We start from the raw sequence: 27,622 nt of genomic DNA on the forward strand, positions 1-27,622 counted from the left end.
CAAGTTGAGTAAGTACAGCATCATTATTTAACAAGGCATAAAAGAAACTTGAAGATATTTTTATGGTTTACTTCTAGTTTTACTAAATACAGTTTGGAATTTAGAATTTTTATTTCCCATTCATAACCACAGAGAAGAAAATTGACAGAGGAAGATATTTCAGTGATTAGAAGTCAGGAGATGAATGCAACAAGACAGGTAACAGTATGCTAAACTAACGATTAAGGTGAAATTGTAACTGGTCGTTCAAGTAAAATCTCAGACAATGAATCTTCGAAAATGTATTTCCTCAAATTTAAGAAACAAGTGAACAATACATTTCAAAGGACAAAAAAGGAATATGGCATTTTCATTTAGTTAGTCCTTCAACTGGAAGGACTATCGTGCAATATTTGTGGCAAGAAGCTGGACCATCTAATTTTGTTAACAGAATACATTACAGAACTCTTTCATCTTTTAAGTGTACAAATGCTGAAGAAATGTGAAGGCATGTACAGAAGAAAATTGCAAATGTATAAATAAAATAAATCACTAGATTTATCATTCTAATTAGTGTTTACAAATTTAAATACAAAAATATTTTTCAATTATGAAATAAAAGTAACACCATTCTTTCAACAAAATATTTCAAATAATCAACTGTTGCACTTTGATGATGCAAGTAATGAGATACTAGAACCTAGTAAAAATGTGTTTGAAATCTGGAATTGCTATCTGTAAATAAATACAGTGCAATTTTATGCATGATAGTTGATGAACAGTCATTTTTTTCTTGAAAATGTTTCCAAGTGGGATTATATGAACTTTCAAAATCAGAAAATTAATAAAATAAATATTTAGCTTTGCTGTATTTAAGTTCTTATGAAAATTTTACTATACTTTTATTCTTACTTTTGTAACAATTTTTTTTTTTTTTTTATCGTCACTCAAGGACATTTTTGGATATTTTGTTCAGATGGAGTGGAAGGGAGAGAGAGAAACATCGATGTGAAAGGGACACATCGAGTAGTTGCCACCCGCCCAACCCAACCAGGGCTGGGGACAAACTTCAACTGAGGTACGTGCCCTTAGCCGGAACCGAACCTGAGTCTCTCGGGACCGCAGGCCAACTCTCTAACCGCTGAGACAAACTGGCCAGGGCTTTTGTAACAATTTTTTAAAATTATTTAAGTATTTGAAAAACCATTAAGAAGTCCAAGAGGTAATTGGAGATAGCTATTCATTCTTAATATACTGAGATTAACATGTATATTTTCTGGGACTTTATTGCATACTTATCAAGTTGTCCTTAGTTACAAAATTATTTATGCCATCTTATCTCATTTCTGGATATTAATGTGCTGAGGGAATTCAACAAATACTATTGCGTAAACAACAAAACTCCCAAATCTTTGGTTTTGTAAAATAAATGAATGTTTGAAACTAAAGTGAGTATATTTTTTGAGGCAGTATTTTTTGCAGGAGAGAAAAGTGTGTCTGAATCTTACTTAGTCTTCTCCAATACAGCCAAGTGAGGTCTGAAATACATTAGATTAAACCATTAAATAACAGTTGATGTAAAACAATTACATCTGACCTCTTCTCAATAGTATCAAACAAAAATTGCAGTTAAAAACCACTGAAATTTAAGAAAAGGATCTTAATAAAATGAGAGTACTAACTTATTCTTTGAGGCTCTTTCTAGCTATGGATTTAAATCCATAGAATTGGAATACAGGCTGACAAAGAGTACCTTATAATAGAGAAAATTTTGATAGGTGAATACCTTAAATTTTAAGAGACATAGGAAATGGAATAAATTACTTTGACATAATATTTTGGCTCAAGTAAAAGTGAGCTAGTAGCTAGAATTTCAAAGGTGGGATAACTTTTAAGGAACAAACTTTAACTTGTATTGAACTTTAATCATAATGGCTACAGAGATGAAAAACTGGGGGAAAAAAGTGTTGAAATTAATAAGTCAAAGCACACTAACCCTGGGCCTTGTACTGGACATTAAAATTGATTTCTTTATCTATGGTTAGTATAAAAAGTTCTGTGAGCCATGTGATTTCTAATAGAAATTTGTTGACTTGGTTGACTCTGCCCAGCAAGCATGCAATTCATTTGGGTCAGGTGGAAGTTGATGAGGAGCAAATATGAAAATGCCCAGCAAGATCATGATTTTTTTTTAAAGAGCCTACCTAAATAATAATAAAAAAATTGTTATGGATGTCACTTAAGTACTATATATATAGCCTCAAAGTATTAAAAAGATAATTGGAATTATTGAAAGGTTGATAAAGATAAATCTAAAGGAATTTATCTTGACCATCTATACTATCAATTTATAAAAACTAAAAAGAAATCGCAATTAAAAACACACACACACACAAAACACTGTGAAATGAGTGTCAGCAGTGCAACTAATGTCTTTCTTGACCAGTTTTAATAGTTTTATCATAAGATAATGACAACTAGACTACATTAGGCCTAAGGCAAAAGAAGGAGTTACCAGCTTCAAGATAGCTACCATGGGAGGACATGATATCTCCTTCTCTCTTTCTCTTTCTCTCTCTTGCTCTCCTTTTCCCTCTCCTCCCTAAGATATTCAAAACAAACTCATCCCAAAACATTGACCATCTACACAATCAAAAGATCTAGGGGTAGAGTTGTTAGGTGATTAAAGGGCATCAGAGAAAGTAGTCCTGGATGGGGGACCTCGTCAGTGTCCACAATACCCCTAAAAGTATACATTTTAATATATATCTACTCCAATTGCCATAGTACCAGCCTTAGTAGCATATGCTCACTTTCTAGATTTAAACATATACTTTTTTCAATTTAATATAAAGTGAATCAATACAGGAGAGTTTTAGATACAACAAAGTGATATGAACCTTATACTTTATACTGGTTTATTAAAATAATCCCTGTAGCCCAGCTGATGTGGCTCAGTGGATTGAGCATCGTCCCATGGACTGAGAGGTCCCAATTTGATTCCTGGTCAGGGCACATGCCCGGCTTGCGGGCTCGATCCTCAGTAGGGAGCATACAGGAAGCAGCTGATAGATGTTTCTCTCTCACATTGATGTTTCTCTTTATCTCCCTCTCTCCCTAAAAAATAAAATCAATAAAAACATATTTAAAAATAAATTTTTAAAAATTCCTATAATTGAGGTGGGGATTGTTACCATAGAGAATCAGAAAGGGCAATTCAGTTCATCTTCAGGTGTATAGACAAAAATCTTAGCTAAAAAAATGATAAGGCTATCTTAGACATATTCTATTTAATGGGATAAAAAGGCAAAACTTGGAACTTATATCATAGTGTCAGCATACTTCAATAATTTTTTTTTTAATCCTTACATAAGGATATATTTTTTTAGAGAGAAGTAAGGAGGATGAGGAGAAAAAGGAGAGAAACACACACACACACACACACACAGATGTGAGGGAGAAACACCCATTGGTTGTCTCCCATATGCATCAAACCTGCACCTAGATATGTGCCCTGACCCGGAATCGAGACTGCAACCTTTTGGTGTATGGGACAACACTGTAACCAAAACAGCCAGCCGGCCAGGGCTTAATAAGGTTTTTCAAATTTGAACTGTAACTTGGACTATTTTTGAGGGTGTGACAATATTATACAAAGGAAATACTGTATCCCAGAGGGAACAATCAAATTATAGTTTTAAAAACTCATTACCAGTCATTAATGATGAACTCCAGCAAAACATTAACAGGTGTTTCGCTAATCCCAAACAGAAACAGATGGAAGCACAAATGTTTTATAAATACTGGGTACATGCAGAGCAATAAACTTGGCAGGAATTGTTTTATTCTCTAAGTGTCAGTCAGAGTCAAAGTCTTATCACTTGCATATTCTCAAATTAACATGCCCAGATTAAATTTTATTTCTCATATTTTATTTTTCAAAGTATAAGCCATATTTTGTGCTTTCTAACTCTATCTTATATGTTATCTCACCAACAAAGACAATATTATTAATCTTCCTTCTGTATTGTTTATGAAGCTTTACATTATTTGTTACATGAAACAATAGGCATGTTACACCATATACATTTTCCTTCTCCAGCTCCTTCCAGTCCTTACCCAACCCCACAAGAAACCCTAATCTACATATTCTTTAATTTCTTATACACTATAGCAACAAACCTTCAAAAGCATGAATGTAGTAGATGAAATAAATTATGAAGGCAATTGGAAAGTCAATAAATGATATTAAGAAATCGAATCCTATAACATTTCAGAATTAGATTCAGAATTTAGGATATGACATGGTGCTATACATCTAAACTCATGGTTATTCAGAGACCTTCAGAAGGTTTCTCCCTGTATTGTTCACAGCTAAATTCTCCTTAACTTTTGCAGAAATGGTTTTACTCTTCCTCTGACCGTAATCTGTCGTTAATTTTTTAGAAAGAAATGATTGGCATCATGACTATTAAGCTGTTAGCATCTCTCACTGACTTTAACCATGTATGGTCTCCATTTCCTGAGATTTTCTTAAAAATTGTGCTTTATGATCAATTAGTAGCTAATATAAAAAAATGTGATGGCACAAGAACATACTTATCCTCAGATAATGGGATTTAAAACGAATGTTCACCAACATGTGTTTAAGTAAACACATTTAGTGTAGAAGTAAACAATTGGTTGATCTTATAAAAGCAAAATATATGTAGAATATAACTTTTTTTAAATCCTCACCCGAGGACACTTCTGCATTTATCTTCAGATAGAGCTGGAGGGAGGGAGGGAGGAAGAAGGAGAGAGAGAGAAACATCAATGTGAGAGAGACACATCTGAGAGGGACACATCAAGTGGCGGCCACTCACACGGCCCCAACCAGGGACAAACTGAAACTAAGGTACATGCCCTTAGTGAAACCAAGCCCGGGACTTTCTGGTCAGCAGGCTGACAATCTAACCGCTGAGCCAAACTGGCCAGGGCAAATCTAACTTTCTTAAATGATTATAGTTGAACATAATGGGCAACAAACCTGTCATCTAAAATTTAAGTAATGGTGCACATAGACTAGTACTTGTCAATGTTGAGAAATTCCCTTTACATAAGAGTCTCACCCGAACAGTCAGTGGTGAAATGAATGAATTAACGAATGCAATTATAGTGGCATTTTGTTGTGCCTTTACTAGGTGCTTTGTCAACAGTCCTGCAAGGTTGTTACTGTAATCCTTATTTAAAATGTTTGAACACTGATGATCAGGTGGAATTCGATGTATTTGTTCAAGGTCCAATGGTAGAAAAGGAAGGTGCCAAAAATTGTGGCTGTATTTGCACCCAAAGCCCTCTGTTTTCACTACATTAAGCTATCTTCTTAAATGTTTCCATCAAATTCTACTATGAAACTATACAGGTACGTTAACATTAGTCATTTTTACTGAGTGACTCATAGTATTTTTCAGTGCTTTCTCTCTCATTTCAGTTTCTAAATCATTAAGAAAGTAAACCCAAAATGAAAAGAGAAAAGAAGAATAAGAAAATGAAGAAGAGGAGGAAGATGGGGAGGAAATCAGCTGGAATAAGTTACTAGAATTAACTAGCTTTTCCTGAGAGCCAAAGTTCTCATGATCTTCTAATTTTCTAGGACCTAGATGTGTTTTATATTTGTTTTAGGTATGATATGCCTGTTTGAGAAGATATGCATAAATTATAACCATACATTTTAGAAAGATTGCTATAAAAATAGTTGAGAAACCAAGACATAGTTTTCTTTAAACAATCTGCTTCAATTATGCTAATGTAAATTAGCCCTTCTTTAACAATACCAAGTTCTTAGAAATGTTTCCCCAAACATGAATATGGTTCCATAGTACCATCAAATTTCATTTAATCTTAATATTAAAATATTTTATTAGTTTTTAGAGAGATAGGAAGGGAGAGACAAAAACACTGATGTGAGAGCAAAAACATCCATCAGCTGCCTCCTGCATGCTCTACAGGAAATCGAGCCCACAACGGGGGCATGTACCCTGACCAGGAATAGAACTAGTAACCTTTTGGTGCATAGGACAACACCTAACTAACAGCCACATGGGTCAGGGTCACAATCCATTTTTAAATATGCAAAAGCCATAGCACAAGTCAAGTCTCCCTCGTCTTAAGGTGGTGAACACATAACATAATATACGGATGATGTATTATAGAATCGTACACCTGAAACCTATGCAATTTTATTAACCAATGTCACCCCAATATATTGAAAAAAAATTTTAAAGACATAGCACAAGCAATCAAGGTACTCATTCTTAATTGAGATGTTAATAAAGAGACCATTGTTACACTCTGGGTAACAAAGATAAGAGAGATAATAGGCAAATTTCCTTTAAAAAATATACATCTTCATTGCATTGACTATTAATTCCAAGGATGACTGTCTCCATCAGTAGTAGTTCTCTGGAGCAACTAATCCAAGTTCATATGTAAGTGAGAAAATCAGTTTGGGGGGAAAAAAGATTAAATATTTAAAATGTAATGAATTTTAATATGAATTTTGTGCACTACTAAATAAAAATGGATACTTTCATTGTCATAGGTCTTTTATTCTAAGTTTACCAGGAATAAAACAAGATGATTCACCTTTTCACTTCAAGATATTATTAAAGATATTAGCATTTTTTGTATATAAAGATATTAGCACTTTTTTTTAAGCTTTCAGCTGACTTCATTTATAATAGGCCATGCAGTAATAGAAAGTAAAATTAAAGGCCCTAATGCGAGTTATTGCTTCTTTTTATTGGTTTTATTCTAGATCTACACATGCATTATGCAATATTTAGAAAAAAAAGAAAATACAGTTTAGTACACAAAGAAGCTGACTATCTTATAAACAAAGACTATTAAAACAAACAAGTACAAGAATTGTTTGGAATACCTGGTTTTAAATCCCCATGGACAAACATGTCAATCATATATCGACAGAATGCATACTGATCTGACAAGAGTAGAAAGAAAAAGAACAATAAAAAAATGTCATCAACACCTTTCTTTTTTCTAGGGAGACATGGCTTAACAAAACAAACAAAATAGCTCAATTCTATTTTATTTACTACAATTCTGTGAAGCAATAATTTGCACTCATATAAAAACTGGGAGGTAAAAAGACATAATAAACATACAGTTCCATTCATTCCATACAAAAAAGAGTAACCTTAAAAACTGAAAGAGACTAGTTTAGGGTAAGATTATAGTGGTTGTTCTTAAAAATCAAAACTGTTTTCATCACATTTATTACAAAAGCCATCATATTAAAGCAATTTTTCTCATTGTCCATACTCTCAAAAATGAAAGAGTAGTTTTACAACAGGAAATTGTTTTCATTTTGGAATGTTTGACCAAATATTCACTTCCAGTCCTTCTGCTAATTGTCTAAATGGAGCATCAGAATGTTTTAAGGAAAGGCAAGCAGAAGGGCTAACCCTCGGCAATCTGTGAGGGGTCCTCTGCCTGGAAATGCTCTTCATTTAGGAGAGGTATACAGAACAGGTATACAGTACCAAATATCCCTTTTAAGCTAATTGATTTAGTAATCTTGACTGTAAGAGCATCTTATGATCTTGAATAGTCTATAGCCCAAGGAAGAAGTAAGAAAGAAACAATTAGAATTTGGGAATTTGAAGCAGACTTGGTTAAAATGATTTTAGAAGCAGGTTTGTTTTCTTTTCCCTCAAATTAAATGTATTGCACTGAACTCTAAGTTCTCACATAATTTTAGATTCTGATGAGGTCATTGCACCCCAAATCTCAGTTGATTAATCATTCTATAATATTCATTTTATCTTCTTTAAAGTTTGCATGTTATAAAATGAATCTTGCTTAAGAATATTTACATTTAATGTTTCTAAATTGGCATTTTATTATCCAACAAATCTAAAGCTTTAGGACAAAGAGAGTTTATTGAATATATACAACATGATCCCCCTTAAGTGCTCTAAATTATGTATAGCAAACATAAAATAATAAAACTTTTTACTATACAAATACACATACAAGGATTTTTGTAAACCTCACTCTTTTTAGAGTATTAACAGTATTTTTGAGTATTTCATTTTATTATGAAACTATGTCAAATCTTTGAAAAAATAAATGTAGTATTGTAGTAAGTGTAAAAATATAATTCTTTTTGTTACTACCTAAATATGAATAGGCCAAAACTCATTAGATTTCAAAATGTGCATGTATTTTGACTGTTGTATTGGAGCACATTTTTCCACAGGTGAGGTGTGGAGTGGGAGGGAGGCCAATTGTCAGGTCAGTCCAGGAATCTATTTGCTCATGGACTTACTGAGAGAAATAGCAGGGGTTTCTGATCCCAGGACCTGGAAACCTTATGGGACAGAAGGGAAGAAAGATGAAGGCAGAGAGTATCTCTCTTTTCTAGGCATAACTCTTCCTGAGCAAAAATCTACAATGGGCAATTTGGCTCTAACATAAAGCTAAAGAAAAAGATGATTTCCCTTGAATAATAAATCTGAGGTTGGACAAGTGTGGGATTCCTGAAACGGTCGTTTCCCCCTTTGTTTCAGTAGCTTAAGTGACTGGACTCTTTTTAGACTTGTCCTTCTCGCATTCAGAAGTAGTTCTCAACGGGCAATATAAATATTAAAAAGATGGAGAATTTGTTCAAGTGCAGATTTGCTGGCCTCATCACCCAAAACACTGTACTTCCATGGGTTTGAACCCCAGGTATATACGTTTTTAACAAACTCCTCAGAAGAGTTTAATTAGACCACACTTCCAGAATTGCTGATCTAAAATCTTTCAGTTTTTGTTTTTTATTCACGAATTCTAGTGACACTATAACCTTCACAACAGCAGTGGAAATGTGTGTGTGTTGGAAATTTAGAATGCAGGGACTCCTTGGAATGTGAAAGGTTTGGACAACCGTCATAAGTGAAATATTGTTCTCCACTCCAAATTGTGGTGGTATGCGGAATAATATACTGAAGTAGCTACAATCTTCATGTTTCAAAGTTTCCCCTTTTGCTGAATGTTGACAGTGTAATGAAAAAAGCCTATATGTTAAAAATTACCAAAGTAAAGTGCTTATATTTATTATGTCAAATATTATATGAACCCAAGTCATTCATTTAATTAATACACCAATAGTCCTATGAGCTTCCAATCTGAAAAAGGAAATCACTTATGAATTGTAAGATTGTTCATTTTTTAATTTAGAAAACTATTTGAGTTACAATACTTAGGGGGTTTCTGTCATATTTAAATGATGCTATGATCCTGCATTCTAATGGCACCAACATATTAATAGGAATATGAGAAAAATATTTTTCAAATATTTTAAATAAGAAATTTTCAATATTTTATATTAGGATGCTTATTTCCACCTGTCCTCAGTATTGAACTTAACAATATATAAGAATTCTAGGCAATTATATTTTGGACAGTCCCCAGTGTATCTGTTTCACCTGTCTCAGGATAGAGCAAAACAAAACTCTTCCAACTTCGAAAGATTTCTTTTACAGAAATGTTTTTAAACATAACTCAAATATTGAAATATAATTTTTTTCCTAGAGAAAAATCTAAACTGTCTATCATTCTAACTTCAAAGGTAGTCAATAATAATTCATATATGGTAATTTTATATTTGGTCACTACTTTATTTATTTATTTTTTCTCAAATGAATATTCTTCTAGGGAATAACACACACTGTCCATTTATCTCCTTCTTAATTCTCAGGGAACAATGATGGATGTCATCCAGCTGCTGCCTTGTGGGTGTTCCCTGTGGAGTGGCAGCTGGGAGAAAATGCATTCTGGGTGCAGAATGTCATCAGAAAGGAAAATTTTTTAAAAGTCTAATAAGGATAAGCACATGTGGTCCATACTCTACAACAGATTCATGTTAGCTATACTTTGTCTTTCTGCCACAAATATTCAAATAGTTGTTAAAAAAGAAAAGAAGGAAGAAAGGGAGGAAGGGAGAAAGGGAGGAAGGAAGGGAGGAAGGAAAAGGATGAGCATAACAGTGGGGAGGCTTGATCTTTCCTTCCCTGCCACAGACCATCAGAAAATCAGGGAGCAATGCCTAATCATGTCACCTTTCTTACCCTACTTTAAACAGATTAAGATTGGTCCATAAAAACTAGAATATGTGATGTATAATTGTGTGTATACGTTTATAGTAGGTATGTACATATGACTCTTATTCCTGATACTATAAGTAGAAATGTATTATTTATATATTCATATATGACATATAAATAATACTAAGAGTAACCTTTTATGAATATATTTGCATGTTTACTATACAGGGGTGGGAAAAGGTAGGTTTAGAGTTGGAAGTATTTAAAACAGTTTATTCTTGTATTATTATTTATTAATTATTGTATTATTTATTTGTATTACAACTATAAACCTACTTTGCCCACAACTGTATAATTAAATAATTGCCAATAAGTTTGTGTGGTCCATGTAAAAATCTCTTTCCAATAAGTAAGAGAACTATGAGCCCTATTTATTCAAGAATAATTATTTAGAAGCCTATATGAAAAGAATAACTCAAATTCATTAGGCCTATTTTAAACTAAGGAAATAAATGTTTTCTTGTCCAAAAGAGAATAACTCAGTAACTTTACTAAATCAGCAGTACAAATCTCAAATTCAAAGCCATCTCACAAATAGATTATTTAAAAACACTGTCTTTATCATGTTTAGTTAAAACCATAATGTGATTAGTTTTTATAAGTAAATGCTCTTAAATTCTTGCTTAATTAAAAAAAAAAAAAACATTTATGTTTCTGACCAGGTATTAAAGATTAAAGTTTTGACTTATCTAATGAAACATTTATTTAATTGATGGTAATAGCTCTCAATAAGGAGTTTTACTTTAGCAAATGCATTTGTTTAGCTGATAAAATCACATTCGTGGTTTTATTTCTAACTAAGTAAAATTTGAATGTCCTTTTAATAGATAAGTAGCTCTTTGTGAAAAGAAAAACAGTAGATTGAAAGTGAAAATGGTAATATAATGTTATCTTTAATAATCCTTATTACTGATAGAAATAAAATACAATATATGTGACCAGGAAAATAAATAAATATTATTTGAAAATGTTCTAGTGATATGTCTCCATCACTAATATATGCCCCATCCATGAACCAAATATGCTAAAAGTGAACATCAAAAAGTATATTCATGTTTCTAGTTAAGTTCCTACCTAGATACTTGGTATGTTTTAGCTGGTTTCATGTGATTATTTTATTTTTTAAAGGCGAATCTAAAATACAAAGTATTTTAGGGTATTGATAATCATTGTACATTAACATATGAGAGAGTCAAAAGATTAATTTTCCTGTTTACTATTACTGTAAAATAATCTATTCAAAATATATTTTTCTTTGCTATGTATTTTTTCTACCCAAATTATTTCATAAATAATATATAGTTTTAAGAAAGGCAATAATTAATATTTTTAATTTAAAAATAAATATATTATCTTTAAAATTAAAAAAGGGTTTTAGGGCTTTAAAGTTTGAACTCCGCTCATATCTTTAAAAATTACATTGAAATAAATGAAAATTACCTAAATTAAAAATTCTGCAGCTAACTAAAAATTTTTTTTAGTTTTTACCTTTTGTTCCCCTTTGTTATTTTGCTTTTAGATTTTTAAAAATATGAATCAAAGTTTACAAATATTGCTTATGAATTCAGGGGAAAATAATTCAAAAATAAATTCAAGAATGGATTGCAAAAACAAATATCATATATTTCACTTCTATGTGGAATCTAAAAAAAGTGTAGATTGCAAATTTTATATCTTACACCTTATAATGAGGAAAAAGCTATTTTCAATTTCACTATTCAAATAGCTTATTTAGTAAGAAAGTTGTAAAATATTTTAATAAAAATATTCTAGAGACCATTTCTTAATTTTAGTCTTCAAATGAAATTATTCAAAACTATGGGAGTAAAGAAAAATGTTATTTTGCAATACCCCTAAGACACTTGTGTAGGAGTAGTCTCTCGAGAGTAGATCCCACATTCTGTATGGGGAGTTATCAAGATTGTGTAGCAGCTGTAGCCAGGAATGGATTTAGGGAAGGGAAGATTCAACAAGGAACAGAAACCTCAGGTAATAAGACCCTCAACTGCCCTGTTAAAACTCCACCTTTTTATGTTTACATAGCACCTTCCCATAAAGAATTTCAGGTTTATATTTTATCTCCATTTAAATGCTCTATTTCTATCAGTAGGATGTAAGTTTGACAGCACAATATGTCAGATATAGAGCTTTCTAAAGTCATACAATTAGTTACAGAAACTGTCAAAGAAACTTGAGGGTTCTTCTCCCTAAACCTTTTGCCTATTAAATTAACTGAATTTAATAATTTGATGTATATTCTAAATTATGTGCTCTTGCAGAGGTAAGAGAAATGTATGAATAGTTTTTTTGTATATCTGAACATACACCCCTAAATACACTCTATAATAATAATTACTTTTTATGGACTGCTTTCTTCCAAAGAGTAGAACATAAACAATTTTTGTTCCACATCTTAATAGAACTCTTATATCTTGAGAATTCAATATTTATCACCAACCCTTAAACAACTTCAGATATTAATTCAAATCCTCTTCAAAATTCTTCAAAGTGCATCTTTACATATGTGAACACCTATAAGTATTTCTATAAATAAATTTTAATTACCAATTTATTGTATTTATTTTCAGGTATATTTACTTATACAAGTCTTTATTTTTTTTTTCCCATTTGATGTCTGATCTCGATCTTTTTCAGATTTAATTTCACTGTATCTGCTTCTTGCCCAATAGTCTCTTAGAACCTCCAGCCGCCTCGTCTCAATGTTTACCTTTCTGTTCATGTTTAGACACAGTTGTGGTTTCTTTCTCCTCCTTTCCTTTGGGTTTAGGTGATGTTTTCTGTACTTCTTTTACTTTTGCAGCTGTTTGCTTCACTTTCTCCTGTTTCCCACCTTTCTGTTCCTTTTTAGTCTTTTCTTCCGTCTTTTCCTTAGTCTTAGTTTTCTTCTCTTCTGTATAAGTTTAGGAAAAGTTGGATTAGTTGTGTTTATTTACCAACACAACATTTCATCTTTTACTAGTTATTAAGAACAATTTAAAAAGAAAGAGAAAAAGACAATGAAAAATAGTGTCTCTGAAATAAATACTTGACACAAATACCATCATCTAACTTTTACAGAGTTTATGAGGTGTCATGTTAAAGTACTAAAAAAAAGAAAATGTTGGACTCTTTCTTAATTTGTACACGAGAACATTATTTTTAGGTAGTTAGGAACTTAGTATTTCAACAAGGAGGAATCCCACATATGCAGGGGATGTATATACAGGTATGTTCAATCAAAGGCAATTCTCAAACCAAAAAGCACAATAAAAGTGACCTGTTGAAAGGATAGGATCATTTTGTTCCACAACTGAGTATCTTAGAAGTCATTCAATAAACTAAACTGTCAACACAGTATTTTTAAAAAATAACTATTAGAAATTCAAATATAAAATTACTTGCACTGATGATGACTAATAGAAATAAAACAGTAAAATCCATTAAAGGATGACTCAGAGACATTCAGTCTCTAATGACTTGACTTTAAAGAGATGTAAGGAGAGCAGGTGACATATTGGCTCCTGCAAATATGAAGTCATTAATAATTCTAATGGCTTTTAAAGTACTTAAATGTATCTGAGTAAACAAATAGGGCTATGAATTAGAATACGTATGACTATATATTAATTAATATACATATATGTTCTATACAAACATTTTTTTATAATATGCTTTTATTGAATTTTTAGAGAGAGAGAGATAGAAACATTGATGTGAGAGAGAAACATTGATTGGCTGCCTCCTGCACACTCCCTGCAGGGGATTATGCCCGAAACCCGGGCACATACCCTGACCTGGAATCAAACTGGGAAGTCTCAGTCCACAGGAGGATGCTTAATCCATTCAGCTACATAGGCTGGACTATACAAACATTATTTTAAACTTATTATTATGTGTATTTGGAGGGAAGGATCTGGGAATGTGCAATAATCAGTCTGAATCTTTCAATTATTTTTAGAAAACAATAATAATATAGCATATACTTGTGGAAAATTGTTTATAATAGATGCTGCACATTGGACATTATTTATTCTAAGGCATCACACATAATCACTAGACATCAAAATAAGTCTGCTAAAATGTTGAACTTTCATGTTATTTATCAATGTTGAAGAATTTTATGAAAATATTATCAAGTTTCTTGACTTTAGTATACTAAGCAGATTTGAAACTAAGGCAAGCTAATATTGTGAGGTCCAGTGAAGAATAAAGAGAAGAATGAAAATGATAATGCCTGGTGTTTACAAAACCAGATCGTCTGTGGTACTTTGTTGTATGAAATGGACCAACATCCCCAAAGCACTGTTCCTCAGAAACCTTACATGGAGATGGGGTAGGGGGATATTCCTATGATCAAATAAATTTGGAATTGCTATGTTAAACTAGTTTCATTAATATGGACTTCCCAAAGCTGAAGTGTACTGAGAATATTTAAGGAGGGCAATTATGCCATGCACTATTTTCCAAAACTACTTGACCATGAAAAATCTCATATGAAAATCACCCTACTGCTCCACAAACTTCCAACATCTTTGCAGTTTCTGTGACTATATTCAAATGGAGGTTTTCTTCTACCCCCCTTAAACCATTTCTAAATATTCTTTGCTAGTTTCTGCTCTTTATACCACAGACTCATTTCTGTGACTGAAACCATTGGCTCTCTGCAAAGCACTTTAAATTAACATAATTCTAGAAATCCATAGATATTCATTAGTTTCTGCCTGGAGAGAAAGTTCTACTCAGACAGCCAATGGCACCTCAGATATACAATTCATACATGTTCAGCTAACAAACCCTGCCAGAGAGCTCATCATGACCTGGGCTCATAGCTTGTTGCTGGGCTCTGAAGATCAGCAGGACGATCTACTCTGAAGGATGTTTAATTTAGCGTTTAAATCTCTTTGATATCTGGCTCTCTCCTCTCTCTCTTCACATAGCATTTCCCCAAAAGTTTCTTCCTCCACTAGACTACTTTCTTTTTCTTGAATATCCCATGCATTTTCCACATGTCAAATATTGCCAACAGGCATTCTCTATAGTTTCCATGTTTTCCCAACATACGAATTCCTTTGTATTAAATTCATATACAAGTGACTCTGGCACTCGGATTAATCATTTCTTCATCTGAGCATTGATTTGCTTCAATTTTATTAAAACACACATGTTATTCACCATTATATATATTTTATTACAAATGGCTTATCAAATATCTCTATTCCCTACAAGGCTGAAAGCAACTTGAAGCTATGAACTATATTATTCATTTTTGTAGCATCATTATGTCTAAGAGTACATTTTTTTAGAGAAAATATAGAATAAATGTTTACTAAATTTACAATAGTGATCAAGGAGAGAAAAAAGTAAATGTTTCACTACATTGAGATCTTATGTGTAATACAATGATATATAGATTGCATATGTAAATATGTATTTAGAAATGAACTTGACATAGCTTGGAAAATTTGCCAACTGTTTGTTTGTTTCTATTTCTTTGTGTGTAAAATTGTTACTATAGATATCCTAAATAACACATACCCACTCTTTGTAAGTAGCAATTGATTTAATCTTATTTTTATAGTATGGAATTAGAGATATATAAAATTCATATCTACTTTTAATGCTAGTATAATTTATAAATGTGCAGAGACAATTTTCTTTAAGACAAAACCACATCTAAATCAAACTAATTTTTATGAATGGTTTTAAGTATAAAAATAACAAATATTCTCTATTTATTTTAGGTATATGACAGGGATCTTTATCTTAGAAACAAATAACTTTGCTTCACATTAAAAATAAAAATGGGTGCAAACTCAACAATGATTTTGATATAATGCAGAAAATAACAATGAAACTAAAGTAACACCCAATTTTTATTTTTCTCAAACTGTGTCAGTGTTTTTAAATTTTGTTCCAAAATAATCTTCTTGACTTTTCTCAAAAAGAATTTAAGTGATATTTGCACTTAGGAGTTCATTAAGGAAAACACACACACACACACACACACACACACACAGAGTATTGTTATGTTATATTCAAATCATCCAGCTCTATTTAAAAAGACATTTAATTCATGACTTTATCAAATGGAAAACAAAATGGTCTAATGGAAAATAATGATATCAGCATACTTAATACAATTTTGGAATTAACATTACCAATAAGTGACCTTACCAGAATCAAACTGTCTTTTGCCAAAGTAGGAAAACTACATTACCCAATAAACATAATAACATACTGTGTATCCTTGGAGTTAGGAAATAACAAATTTACACTCTCATTTATTAAGCAACTGTCAACTGCTTAACTTCTGTGTACCTTAGTTTCTATGTATTAAAAAAAAATCACTACTGTAGCTGTCTCTTTCTTTAAGAAAACTGTGGAGATAAGTAAAATAATATGAGCAAAAAAATAAGTACACAGAAAATTTCAATATTATATTCACATTATACTCTTTGCAGTTTCCCTAGAACTTACACAGAGTTGGATGTATACCAGAAATTACTTGTTTTCATTTTGCAAATGAGAAATCTAAGACTCAAAAAGCTACTTGTCAAAAATGGTGCACCTAATGAATCAGGAGTAGAAGCTGTAGAACCAGCATGCCTAACCCATTTCCCCATTAGATTAAACTGCATAATGTTATTAATATTAATCTATGAGGATGATAACAAAATGTATTTCAGGAAATATGAAGGGAAATATAAATATACACAGATCATTGAAAACAATGGACTTCTAAAAGTGATTCAAAACAGCAGTAACCTCCCTTACTTCATTCAACTAACAGATAACTAAATACTGTTATTGTCGGCCAGTTCGATAGCCTGGCCCAAATTTGGCTTACCCAATTCCCTTTCCATCATTCTCTTCTTCTTCTTCCCTGTCTTTGTTATTTTTAATGAACAATACGAATAGGCTAGTTTTCACAGAGACTATGAATCCCTACATGTGTACAGGGGTAGACATCAGAAGACACATTGTTCTTTAGTAGGAAGTCCTGAGGTGGTTCAGCCTGTTGCTGTCCTTGGCTAAGCGATTCTTGTAACATAGCAAGAAATGTGTCCTGTTCAATGGGATTATGTCTAGGTATCAAAGGTCTTCAGAAGGAACTCCTACTTTAATTCTGGTCACATCTTTCCAAAACGATAGGCTATCTTTGTTTCTCATTTAAATGCCACATACTATAATACAGGCTCTTTTAATCTTATTCTGTTTTCCTTGAAATTGTTGATTATGAAAAGAGCATTTCCAATATTTATAACAATGTGTATACACACACACACATAAAATAAAATGAAAATTATATTCACATGTACATACATATGTACATTTATATATATAAATGTGTATATATATTCATATATGTATATACATGCATACATAGTTTGTTTACATTTATGACCCCATAAGAATATAAGTACATACATAAAGCATTTGTGATTTATGGCACGCCAGGCTGACTAAAGATGGCCCCAGTGATCCCTACTTCCTGGTAGTCATACCCTTATGTAATCCTCTCCCTTGAATATGGGCTAGCCTTTAAATTTGCTGCTAACCAAAAGTATGTGGCTTTTATGGTTAGTCTACATAAGATTATTTTTCTCTTGTTAGCTAATTCTCTCTCTTGCTAGGTTTGATGAAGCCAGCTATTGTATTAGTAAGACTCATTTGGCAAGAAACGGAGGATGGTCTCCAGACAACAGCCAGAAGGAACTGAGCCTCTCATTCAATAGGCCTTGAAGAATTGAGTCTTGCTAATAATTATGTAAATGAACCTAGAGCATTCAGTTGGGCTCCCCACTTGAGCCTTCAGTTGGGACTGCAGCCCTGTCTAACACATTGATTGCAGTCCTGTGAGACATTGTGAAGTAGGGCACTCAGCTAAACTATGCATAGATTCTTGGGTATATGGTGTATATAGATAACTTTACATGAATATTATTTATACAAATGTATTTTTATTCAAATCTGTCAAAGGAAGAGAACCAAATAGAATAAAATAATATGTATTTAGTTACACATTTTAACTTGAGAGTAAATACTACCTTCTAGGGAAAAGAGTCTCAATTTATAATTTACCCATTTTAACTTTAATAAAATAATATTTAGTTATTTCATTAAAAAAATTGGTCAAATATATATCTGCTTCAAATATCTAATTATTTGACATAGCGTAGATAAACACATTGAATTTTTTAAAATAGATACCAATTTTTGCCTAAATTATTCAACCCTTGAAAATGCTGGATTGAGATTTCTAAACTATATTGATCACATAAAACCTATAATTTTAAATATGAAGAGAAAATTGAAATTTAATAGTTCATGTTGAATTATCGGTTAAAATTTATATTTTCCTAAAATCAAACAACTGATAGACGACTATGGACTAATAAAAGCCAATACATACTTCGAAATACTTAACATTACAATGATAGTCTAATTGATTTTTTCTTTTTGGTTTATTATTAAGATACTGGGGTCTTCAATGGTTAAAATATAGCTCAAGATGTATACCTTACCTCTTCTTCTTTTTAATTTTTTAAAGAAAGCCTGAATTAGAATCTTCTAAAATCAAGCTTAAGGTAAAATACTGGTCAAAAGCTGTAAAGCAGATATATTGTGCTAATTTTCTATTGCTATAGTAACAAATTACTAAAACTATCTTAAAACAGCATTCATTTAATATCTCCTGGTTTCCATGGTTCAAAGTCTTGGCACAATGTGGCTCAACTACATCCTCTGTTTAGGGTTCACAGGCTAAAATCAAGTTGTCATCAGGGCTGCATTTCTTAGTAGAGGCTCTGGGGAAGAAGGGCTTTCCACCCTTACTCAATGTGCTGGTGGAATTTTTCTCCTCAATTTTCAAACCAGCAATAAGGGGCAAGTTCTTACACTTCAATTTTTATTTTTAACCCCTTCTTTAATGCTTTCATTTACTTACTTATTTATTATTATTATTATTTTTAATCCTCACCCAAGGATATTTTCTATTTATCTTCAAACAGAGTGGGAGGGAGGAAGAGAGACACAGAGAGAGAGAGAGAGAGAGAGAGAGAGAGACATCAATTGGTTGCCTCCTGCACGACCCCGACCAGGGCTGAGGAAGAACCACAATGAGTTAGGTGCCCTTAGCCAGAATCGAACCCACAATTCTTTGGTTCACAGACTGACACTCCAACCACTGATCCAAACTGGCAAGTCCTTAAATGTTCATGAGATTACATTGAGGCCACCTGGGAAATCCAGGAAAGTCTTGGCATTTTAGTTCAATCTTAGCTACTTCTGCAAACTCCTTTTTGCGATGCAATGTAACATAGCCACCAGGATGATGCTGAGAGATGAGTGATGGGGTCACAATCCTGCCTACCACAAATGGGAAAGTTCTCCATTTTCCTCTCAAATTTTGAGGTGCAGTATTATTTTAAGTATTCAGTTTTATTATTCTTTCCATATTAAATTTAAAATGTAATGCCAAATACAATTCCCTAAGGAGTGAGGAGGTGGGAGAGGGATGAACCACAGAACTTATACGCATGTGTGCATGAACAGTGGACATGAACAACAATCTGGGGAAGGGGCAGGGAGGGAAGGGGGAGGGGGGAATCAGTGGGGGAAAAAAGGAGAATCATTTGTAACAAAAATTAATCAATTAAAAAAAAATGTAATGCCAAATAAGTTTTTTATGAAAAGGAAACAGTTAATGCTTACAATCATCCCGCTATTACCCAAAATGTAAACTTTAACAGAAAAAATAAATTAGTTATGGAAATAATAAAGAGAAAAATTACCTTTTGCCACTGTCTTTGTTTCTGGTTTTTCTTTTTTCTCAATTTTTTCCTTGTGAATTGCTTAAACAGAAAATTTTATATTAGTACACACTTTTAATAGATTCCAAAATCAAGTTTTCTCTTTATCTCAGTTATATAACCATCAAAATCACAAACTATTTCAAAGATTTATGATATTAATAGGCCTAATTCAGAAATAAAGATCCACTAATTTAATAATCACTGAATAGAGTCCCATTTTTTTTTTTTTTTATCCTCACCCGAGGATATTTTTCCATTTTTTGTACAGATAGAGTGGGAGGGAGAGAGAGGAAGGGGGAGAGAGAGAGAAACATCGACGTGAAGGGACACATCGAGTGGCTGCCACCCGCACGACCAACCAGGGCCGGGGACAAACTGCAACCGAAGTACGCGCCCTTAGCGGGAACCGAACCCCGGTCTCTCCGGACCGCAGGCCAACGCTCTAACCGCTGAGCCAAACTGGCCAGGGCTAGAGTCCCATTTTAAAGATTTGGCATGAAGACTTAGAAAGCATTTTGAACGATAGCCTCACCCTCCTTTTTAAAGTTTTTATTCCAAACAGACATTTTCAAGAAAGACAAAGTGAGAGAGAATAATTGTATAAGAGTCTGTTGAAAGATACATCATTTTATCAGGAAGAAGTACTCTCTTCAGGATTAATATAAGAAATATTTAGGTCAGGACTAGAGCTTTAATTAAGCACAGTATTTCTCAACAAGGGCACCACTGAATAGGAGGTCTCAATGCATGAGACTGTCTCATGCATTAGCAAGATGTTTAGCTTCTTTGGTCCCTGCTTACCAAATGCCCTCCACTCCAATGACAACCAAAAAGTTTTCCAAATACTTTCTAGGGATAGCAACTTTGGTTGATTACTACCAACAAAAGTAAAATCGTAAAGAAGTACTGAGTGTAATTTCTCAACTGAACAGTAGTAAGCACAATGTCGGAAACATTATTGTTTCATTGTCTACGTAATAAATTAATAAATAAGTATTAATTCATCTTATTAACTGAAATTTTATTTACATAGACTGGTAAAATCTAGTGTCTTGCAATCATTTAAGTAAAGGAGTTCTGAGAAGTACAACAGCATGTGCAGTTTATTTTTGTAATTCAAAGACATTAAATTGTGCGGTTTGGTAATTTCCAAATCACCATACATTTCTCAACATTTACATACTATTTATTGAAGAAAATAAGAATTAAGTAAATCATGGAAAATTAAATTATAACATAGGTTTAATTAAATAGTTGGGTTAAGAACAGAGTCAAATTATTAGAGTTAAAAATTGAAGCCACAATTCTTTCCATTTCTCCAACAATATAAGAATAACAATGTCTATCAGCTTTACTTGTACTATGAAAATATGCTTAGTATATGTGTTTAAAACTGTTATTTAAAAATGTAATTTATATTTGCAAACAACACCTCTGGTAAGGGGCTAATAACTGAAATATATTAAAGAATGCATACAACTCAACAACAACCATAAAAACCTCATTAAAAATGTTCAGAGGACCTGAATAGACACTTTTCACAAGAAGACATGCAAATGACCAGCAGATATATGGAAAGATACTCAACTCACTAGCTATAAGGGAAATGCAAATTAAAATCACAATGAGATACCACCTCACACCTGTGAGAATGGTTATTAACAAGATAAGAAATAACAGGTGTTGGAGAGGATGTGGAAAAAAGAAACCTTCATACACTGCTGGTGGGAATGTAAGTTGGTGCAGCCACTGTGGAAAACAGTATGAAGGCTTTTCAAAAAATTAAGAATAGAGCTGCCATATGACATGACCCAGAAATTCCTCTTCTGGGTATCTACCTGAAATATTTGAAAAGACTTATTCATAAAGGTATATGTACCCCTATGCTAACTGCAGCATTTTTTATGAGAGCCAAAACATGGACACAACAACACAAGTGTCCTTCAATAGATGATTGCATTAAGAAAATGTAGTGTATATGCAGAATGGACCACTATTCAGACACAGAAAGAAAATGAAATACTGCCTTTTGTGACAATGTTAATAGATCTTAAGAGTAGCATGTTAAGCAAAATAAGTGAGATGGAAAAGGACAAGAACCATATGATTCCATGCATATGTGGGATATAAAACAGAAAGCCACAAACAAACAAAACAAAACAAAGCGAAAATAAACCTCATTGACACAGACAACAGTATGGTGGTTACCAGAGACCAAGGATGGTGGTGGGTGGTTGAAGAAGGTAAAAGGGATCAAATAAATGCATAGTGATGGAAGGAGACTAAATTTTTGGTGGAAGGCACATGATGCAATATACAAAGTGTATTATAGAATTGTGCACTTAAAACATATAACCTTATTAACCCATATTCCCCCAATAAATGTAATTTAAAATAAATTAAATGAGGTTGGCTGGTATGGCTCAGTGTTTGAGTGTCTACCCATGCACCAAGAGGTCGCCAGTTCAATTCCCAGTCAGGGCACATGCCCAGGTTGTGGGTCCAATCCCCAGTGGGGAGCATGCAGTAGGCAGCCAATCAATGTTCTCTCTCATCAATGTTTCTATCTCTCTCTCCCTCTCCCTTCTTCTCTCTCTGAAAATCAGTAAAAGAAAAATAAATAAATAAAATAGATCAAATGAGATAGTGCATGTAATATAGTAAAGAATAATAGTCTATGAATGTTTGTTCCTAAATCTTGCAGAGAGGATGCAAGCCTCATAGAAAACTTAAAGCTTGATGTCCTGTTGAAGACTAAGTGATGCTCTTAGTTGCAGAGCTACCAAGATAGCAGGATGCCTTCTCCTCCAGGATTTCAACCTCTCCAGCACTCAGCTTGCACTACAGCCAACTCCAATACCATTTGGAGTGGTGGGTAATAACTTGGACAATAGCTGAAGGAGCATTTTTCCAGGCTAAGCAGGCTACAATTCACACAAGGTCATGAGGCTACAATATAATAATTTACATCATTAAAACCAACTCTTTAATTAGTATAGAGTAGGACATTTACAATGGAACATTTTCTTTCTGTTTTCCAATTTGGACAACTTTCCTGCAACATTTATAATTAAAGGGATATATATATATATATATATATATATATATATATATATATATATATGTGTTTATTTAAATCCTCACCCAAGGATACTTTTCCATTTATCTTCAGATAGAGTGGGAGGGAGAGACACACACAGAGAGAGAGAGAAACATCAATGTGAGAGAGACACATTGAATGTAGGCCAAGGACCTGAACTGCCATTGAGGTGTATGCCCTTGACCAGAATCAAACCCACCACTCTTTGGTCTGCGGGCCAACTTTCGACCCACTGCCAAACTAGCCAGGGCACAAATATTTTTATTCTCATAATAAATATTTAGCCACTGTGAAGGTTGAAAAAATCATTAGAAATATCAAATTATTTTGTTTAGTCAGAGCATACAGAATCTGATTTTAGTAATTCTGTATAACTCAAAAGCAGATAGGAAGTGGAAACTTGCTCCTAGAAAAAAAGAGGGCTGTATTGAAACTCATGGATATTATCACTAAGTAAACATTAATAAAATAACAACTATTTAATTCAAATATTCAACTATTTAATACAAATTTTAAGAAGATTAAAGTATTTTTCAACTAATCTGATTATTTTTAAAAATAGTTTATTGATTTTTAGAGAGAGAGGAATAGAGAGAAACATAGATGTGAGAGCATAACATCAATCAACTGCCTCCTGCATGCCCCTCAACTAGGGATTGAACCCACAACCTGGATATGTGCCCTGACCAGAAATCGAACTGGCAAAACTTTGGTACACGGGATGATGCCTCATCAAATGAGTCACACCAGACAGGGCTCAACTGATCTGATTCTTAAATATCATAAAGCATTCTAGTTAATGGAATGTTTAACAAAACAAGGTAACTCAACAGGTTATGCATATTGTGGACCCATAAGTGAACTGAAATCTAGCCCAAATATCCTAGACATAATCCAGCCTAAAACAAAAGCATAAAAGTAAATGAGAATTTTATGTCACATCATACCTTAAAATGGATTTTTGATGCATTAAAGTAAAATGTGAAAGTTTTTAAAACTTGAGAAAAATATTAATAACTAATGATTTAATGTTTGGATAAAGATTTAAAAGTGAAAATACCAAAAGAAAATATTAACCTATCTAGCCACATAAAAATTCAAGAATATAAACACACACACACACACACACACACACACACACACATTCACATGTCTGTCCCCACATTAACTACAAAACTGAAAAAGAATATTTGAAAAAGTGACAGACCAAGGATATCTACCCAATGACATGCACACATATTATCAGGAGTAAAAAGTGTTTATAGTTACAACCAGAATTATAAATTGCTAAAAGTCATGCTTAACTCCTTGAATCTATAGATAATAAGCGTTAAAAGATAAAGTAAAAAAAGTCTTTATTTAAATACAGTTTTCTAAAGAATGAGGAAAATATCTATTGACTGATATTGAAAGTTCTCTCGAAATTATTGATAAATTATAAAAGCCATAATAGAGGACATGCTAAATTTTGTTTTGAAAAACAATTAACCATATTATCTTATAAACTTATAATGAAGCTCTGAAAGATACACATAAAACTCATAAAAGTGATTTACTGTGTATATGTGCAGGTGGGATGGAAAGGAAACCTTAAAGGTAGGAGCAAGGCAGGAAGCTTTTCACAATGTATCTTTATGTGTTAAATAATGAATCTGCGTTGCACATCCTAAACAAATAAATAAAAACAAAAATTTTTAAAAGTCCAATCTAATAGGTAATCAAAGGATGCAAGTTAAATAATGCAATATGCTTTCTTACCTATCAAATTGGAAGTATTTTCTCCAATAATATTCTCATTGTTGACTAAGGCAGCCTCAAAACTGTCAGCAGAAAAATTGATAAAACTTTTCTAGAAAGTAAATTGGTAATAGAGTACAAGAGTCTTAAATATTGTATTTTCTTCAATCCAGAAATTACTCTTTTCAGTTTATTCTGAGGAAATTATCATAATATAAATAATAACATAACTTTATGATAATCTAAAATCTGATGTAAAGAAGAAGAGTCCAAACAGGAAAAACCAATGTCTTAAAAAAAGCAATAAGAAAAACACTATACCTTTCTTTTCAGGTTTTTCTTTTTCTTTTCCTTTTCCTTTGTCTTTTTCTCTGTGGGTAACTAGAAAGAAACAGACAATACTTTTTATTTAAGTAAACAGAATAAATGACGAGATGATTACACCACAGTCTTTGATGTAAAAAACGTTCTGCCTTTAGAAATGTCTCATTAACTGGCAAGACGCTTTTTACATAATTAGAGGTTTCAATGTTAAGATAATTATAGATTTATTTATTTCTATTTTTATTTCATATTCAAGCACAAACTTACACAAAAACCAAGTCTAACTGCAAATATAAGAATACACTTCAGCTTTCTCAAATCTTCTTGAACTTAATTAAATGAAAATTTTTAGAAATATATCATGCCATATGACAAAGGAGCCTAGCTCAATACTGGAGAAATGCCAAAAATATGAGAACAAAAATACAGGAGACAATCTTTTGAAACTGAAACAAAATATAATCAACCTAAAAAGTACATGTTAATCTTCTACAAAAACAATTCACAACAAAAGTTTTTGAAAATATAGTGATATGAGACTAGGGTGACACCAAATTCCTTCAAAGAAACCAAAATTGAATTTAATGTGAGCTGTGATCCAATTAACTGATATAACTGGGTTCCAATTTAAGTCATAATCTTACCCCACAGTTTAGTCATAAGTCTTATTAATGGCACCCCAATGATCAAAGCTAGAAACATGGGACTCACCAAGGATTTATCTTATTTTCAATATTTGTTCATTTATCAAACTCTTTTATACCTGTTTAATATTTCTCTTACCCATCTTCTTTTACCCAATATTACATTTTCTGTCAATCATTTATTTTCACAGAAATATGGAAAGAGCACCTGCCAAGTGCTCAAGATCCTACTAGACAAGAAAGACACCATTCCTGTCAACAAGCTAATGGATGGTGGATGCTAAACAAATAATTACGGAGATGATTAATTGCAGTTAGTATGTTGCCATAAAGAAAATATTCCTGGTGTCATGTCAGTGTACACAATGAGACCTAATCTAGCCTGTGTGTCTGGAGAAGGCCCCTCGGTAAAGTTGACATCTACAGATATGAAAGATGAGAAGAAATTAAGCTAGGAAGGGAATGGGAAGGAGAAAGAAGAAAGACAATTTCAAAAGTTGAAGTAGGATGTCCTTCTTAAGCATGTCATTACACATATTATTACAACAATATCCTGAGTAGTCTCTTGTACCTTTAGATTTAGATTTTTCTCTCTCAGAGTAATGTAGATAACATGAATATCCGATTATACCATTGACCAGTTAAAAGGTTATCTCCCTCATTGACTAGCATGGTGTCTGTCACAAAGTAGGTGCTATATCAAATATAAAAATACTTTATTTCTCTAGTGATCTGAAATTTGCTTTTCAACTCAAGCTTATCTACCAGGAATTTCCTCTTGAGCTTTCCATCCACTTATAACAAAACTCTTGGAGTTCCACAAGCACACCATGTGCCCTGTTAATGCCTTAGCATCTCTAACTGCTTGTCTTTCACCTGAAATTTCCACACCACATTTCTTCTCTTCTGTGCACGCTTCCATCCTTCACCTCTATGAAATGTTTTTTGACCTCTACTTATTTTATACTCCAACTATACCATGTGTATAATTCTATTTTAGTAGCTAAATACTAATACTGTAATTGCTCATATATCTTACAACCCAGTAAGTAAAATCTCTTTGGGGACTACACTGCAATATTTTATTTTTGCATCTGTGGCCCATCATATGGCATCTGTTACATACTGGACTCTTAACAGATGTTTTTGAATAAGTAAAATTATAAACTATTGCAAGAAGAGTTATTTCCATCGTTTACTGCAATTCTATTCATTGATGATGTGGTACAAATAAATAAGTACTATTTGCTTCAATCATAAAAAAATTTGTACAATGTATTAAAAGTTTCTTAACTAACTAAAACCCAATAAAAAACAGAAGAAATATGTACCATAGAATATTCTTTTTTCTTTCCACATTCAATGATTCTTTTAGGAGTTTTTGAGTTACTAAATTTTATATAAATATAAATATCTGACAAAAAAAGTAGAGGACATGAGTATTCACACATGACCATAGATAGCTTATTTTGGCTTCTTTGGATTACTATTCATTAAGCTAAAATCCAAAATAAAATCTTGGCAAAAACAAAGCCTCTTTAAAAATTTCTCTAGGGAAACCAAATTTGTGTAAGATAGGCTGTGCTCTCGCAAGGCCCTAGGAGAACACCTAATCTGTGTATCTACCTCTGTGTAGGATGGGACCTCACCCACCTCGGACAGCAGGTTGTCCACAGCACTAAAGGATTTTCTGGTTGATGAGTTCACGGGTGTAAATGGGAGTATTAATACAAAAATCAAACAAGCAAGAAGGCTGAATTAATGCCTCTTTCCTATTATCCTGTGGGAAAATCTGATTCCTCACAGCCTAAGTTTGATTTGCAGACACAGTGCTGTATGCTGGCATTTCAATACCCCCCTCAGAAATGGCAC

The 27,622-nt window shown here is 32.7% G+C and overlaps 1 protein-coding gene across 1 annotated transcript in view; it reads right to left on the reverse strand.

The window, feature by feature from the left end:
- Positions 1–12,793: 12,793 nt before the first annotated feature.
- LOC118621540 (triadin-like) overlaps positions 12,794–27,622 on the reverse strand; it is a 93,403-nt gene continuing 78,574 nt past the window's right edge. Inside the window, 3 exon segments of the mRNA XM_036248856.1 lie at positions 12,794–13,041; positions 19,925–19,984; positions 25,104–25,163. Of these exon segments, the coding sequence (XP_036104749.1) occupies positions 12,794–13,041; positions 19,925–19,984; positions 25,104–25,163 (368 nt within the window).

This window comes from Molossus molossus, unplaced genomic scaffold (genome assembly GCF_014108415.1).
Source record: "Molossus molossus isolate mMolMol1 unplaced genomic scaffold, mMolMol1.p scaffold_m16_p_8, whole genome shotgun sequence".
NCBI lineage: Eukaryota > Metazoa > Chordata > Mammalia > Chiroptera > Molossidae > Molossus > Molossus molossus.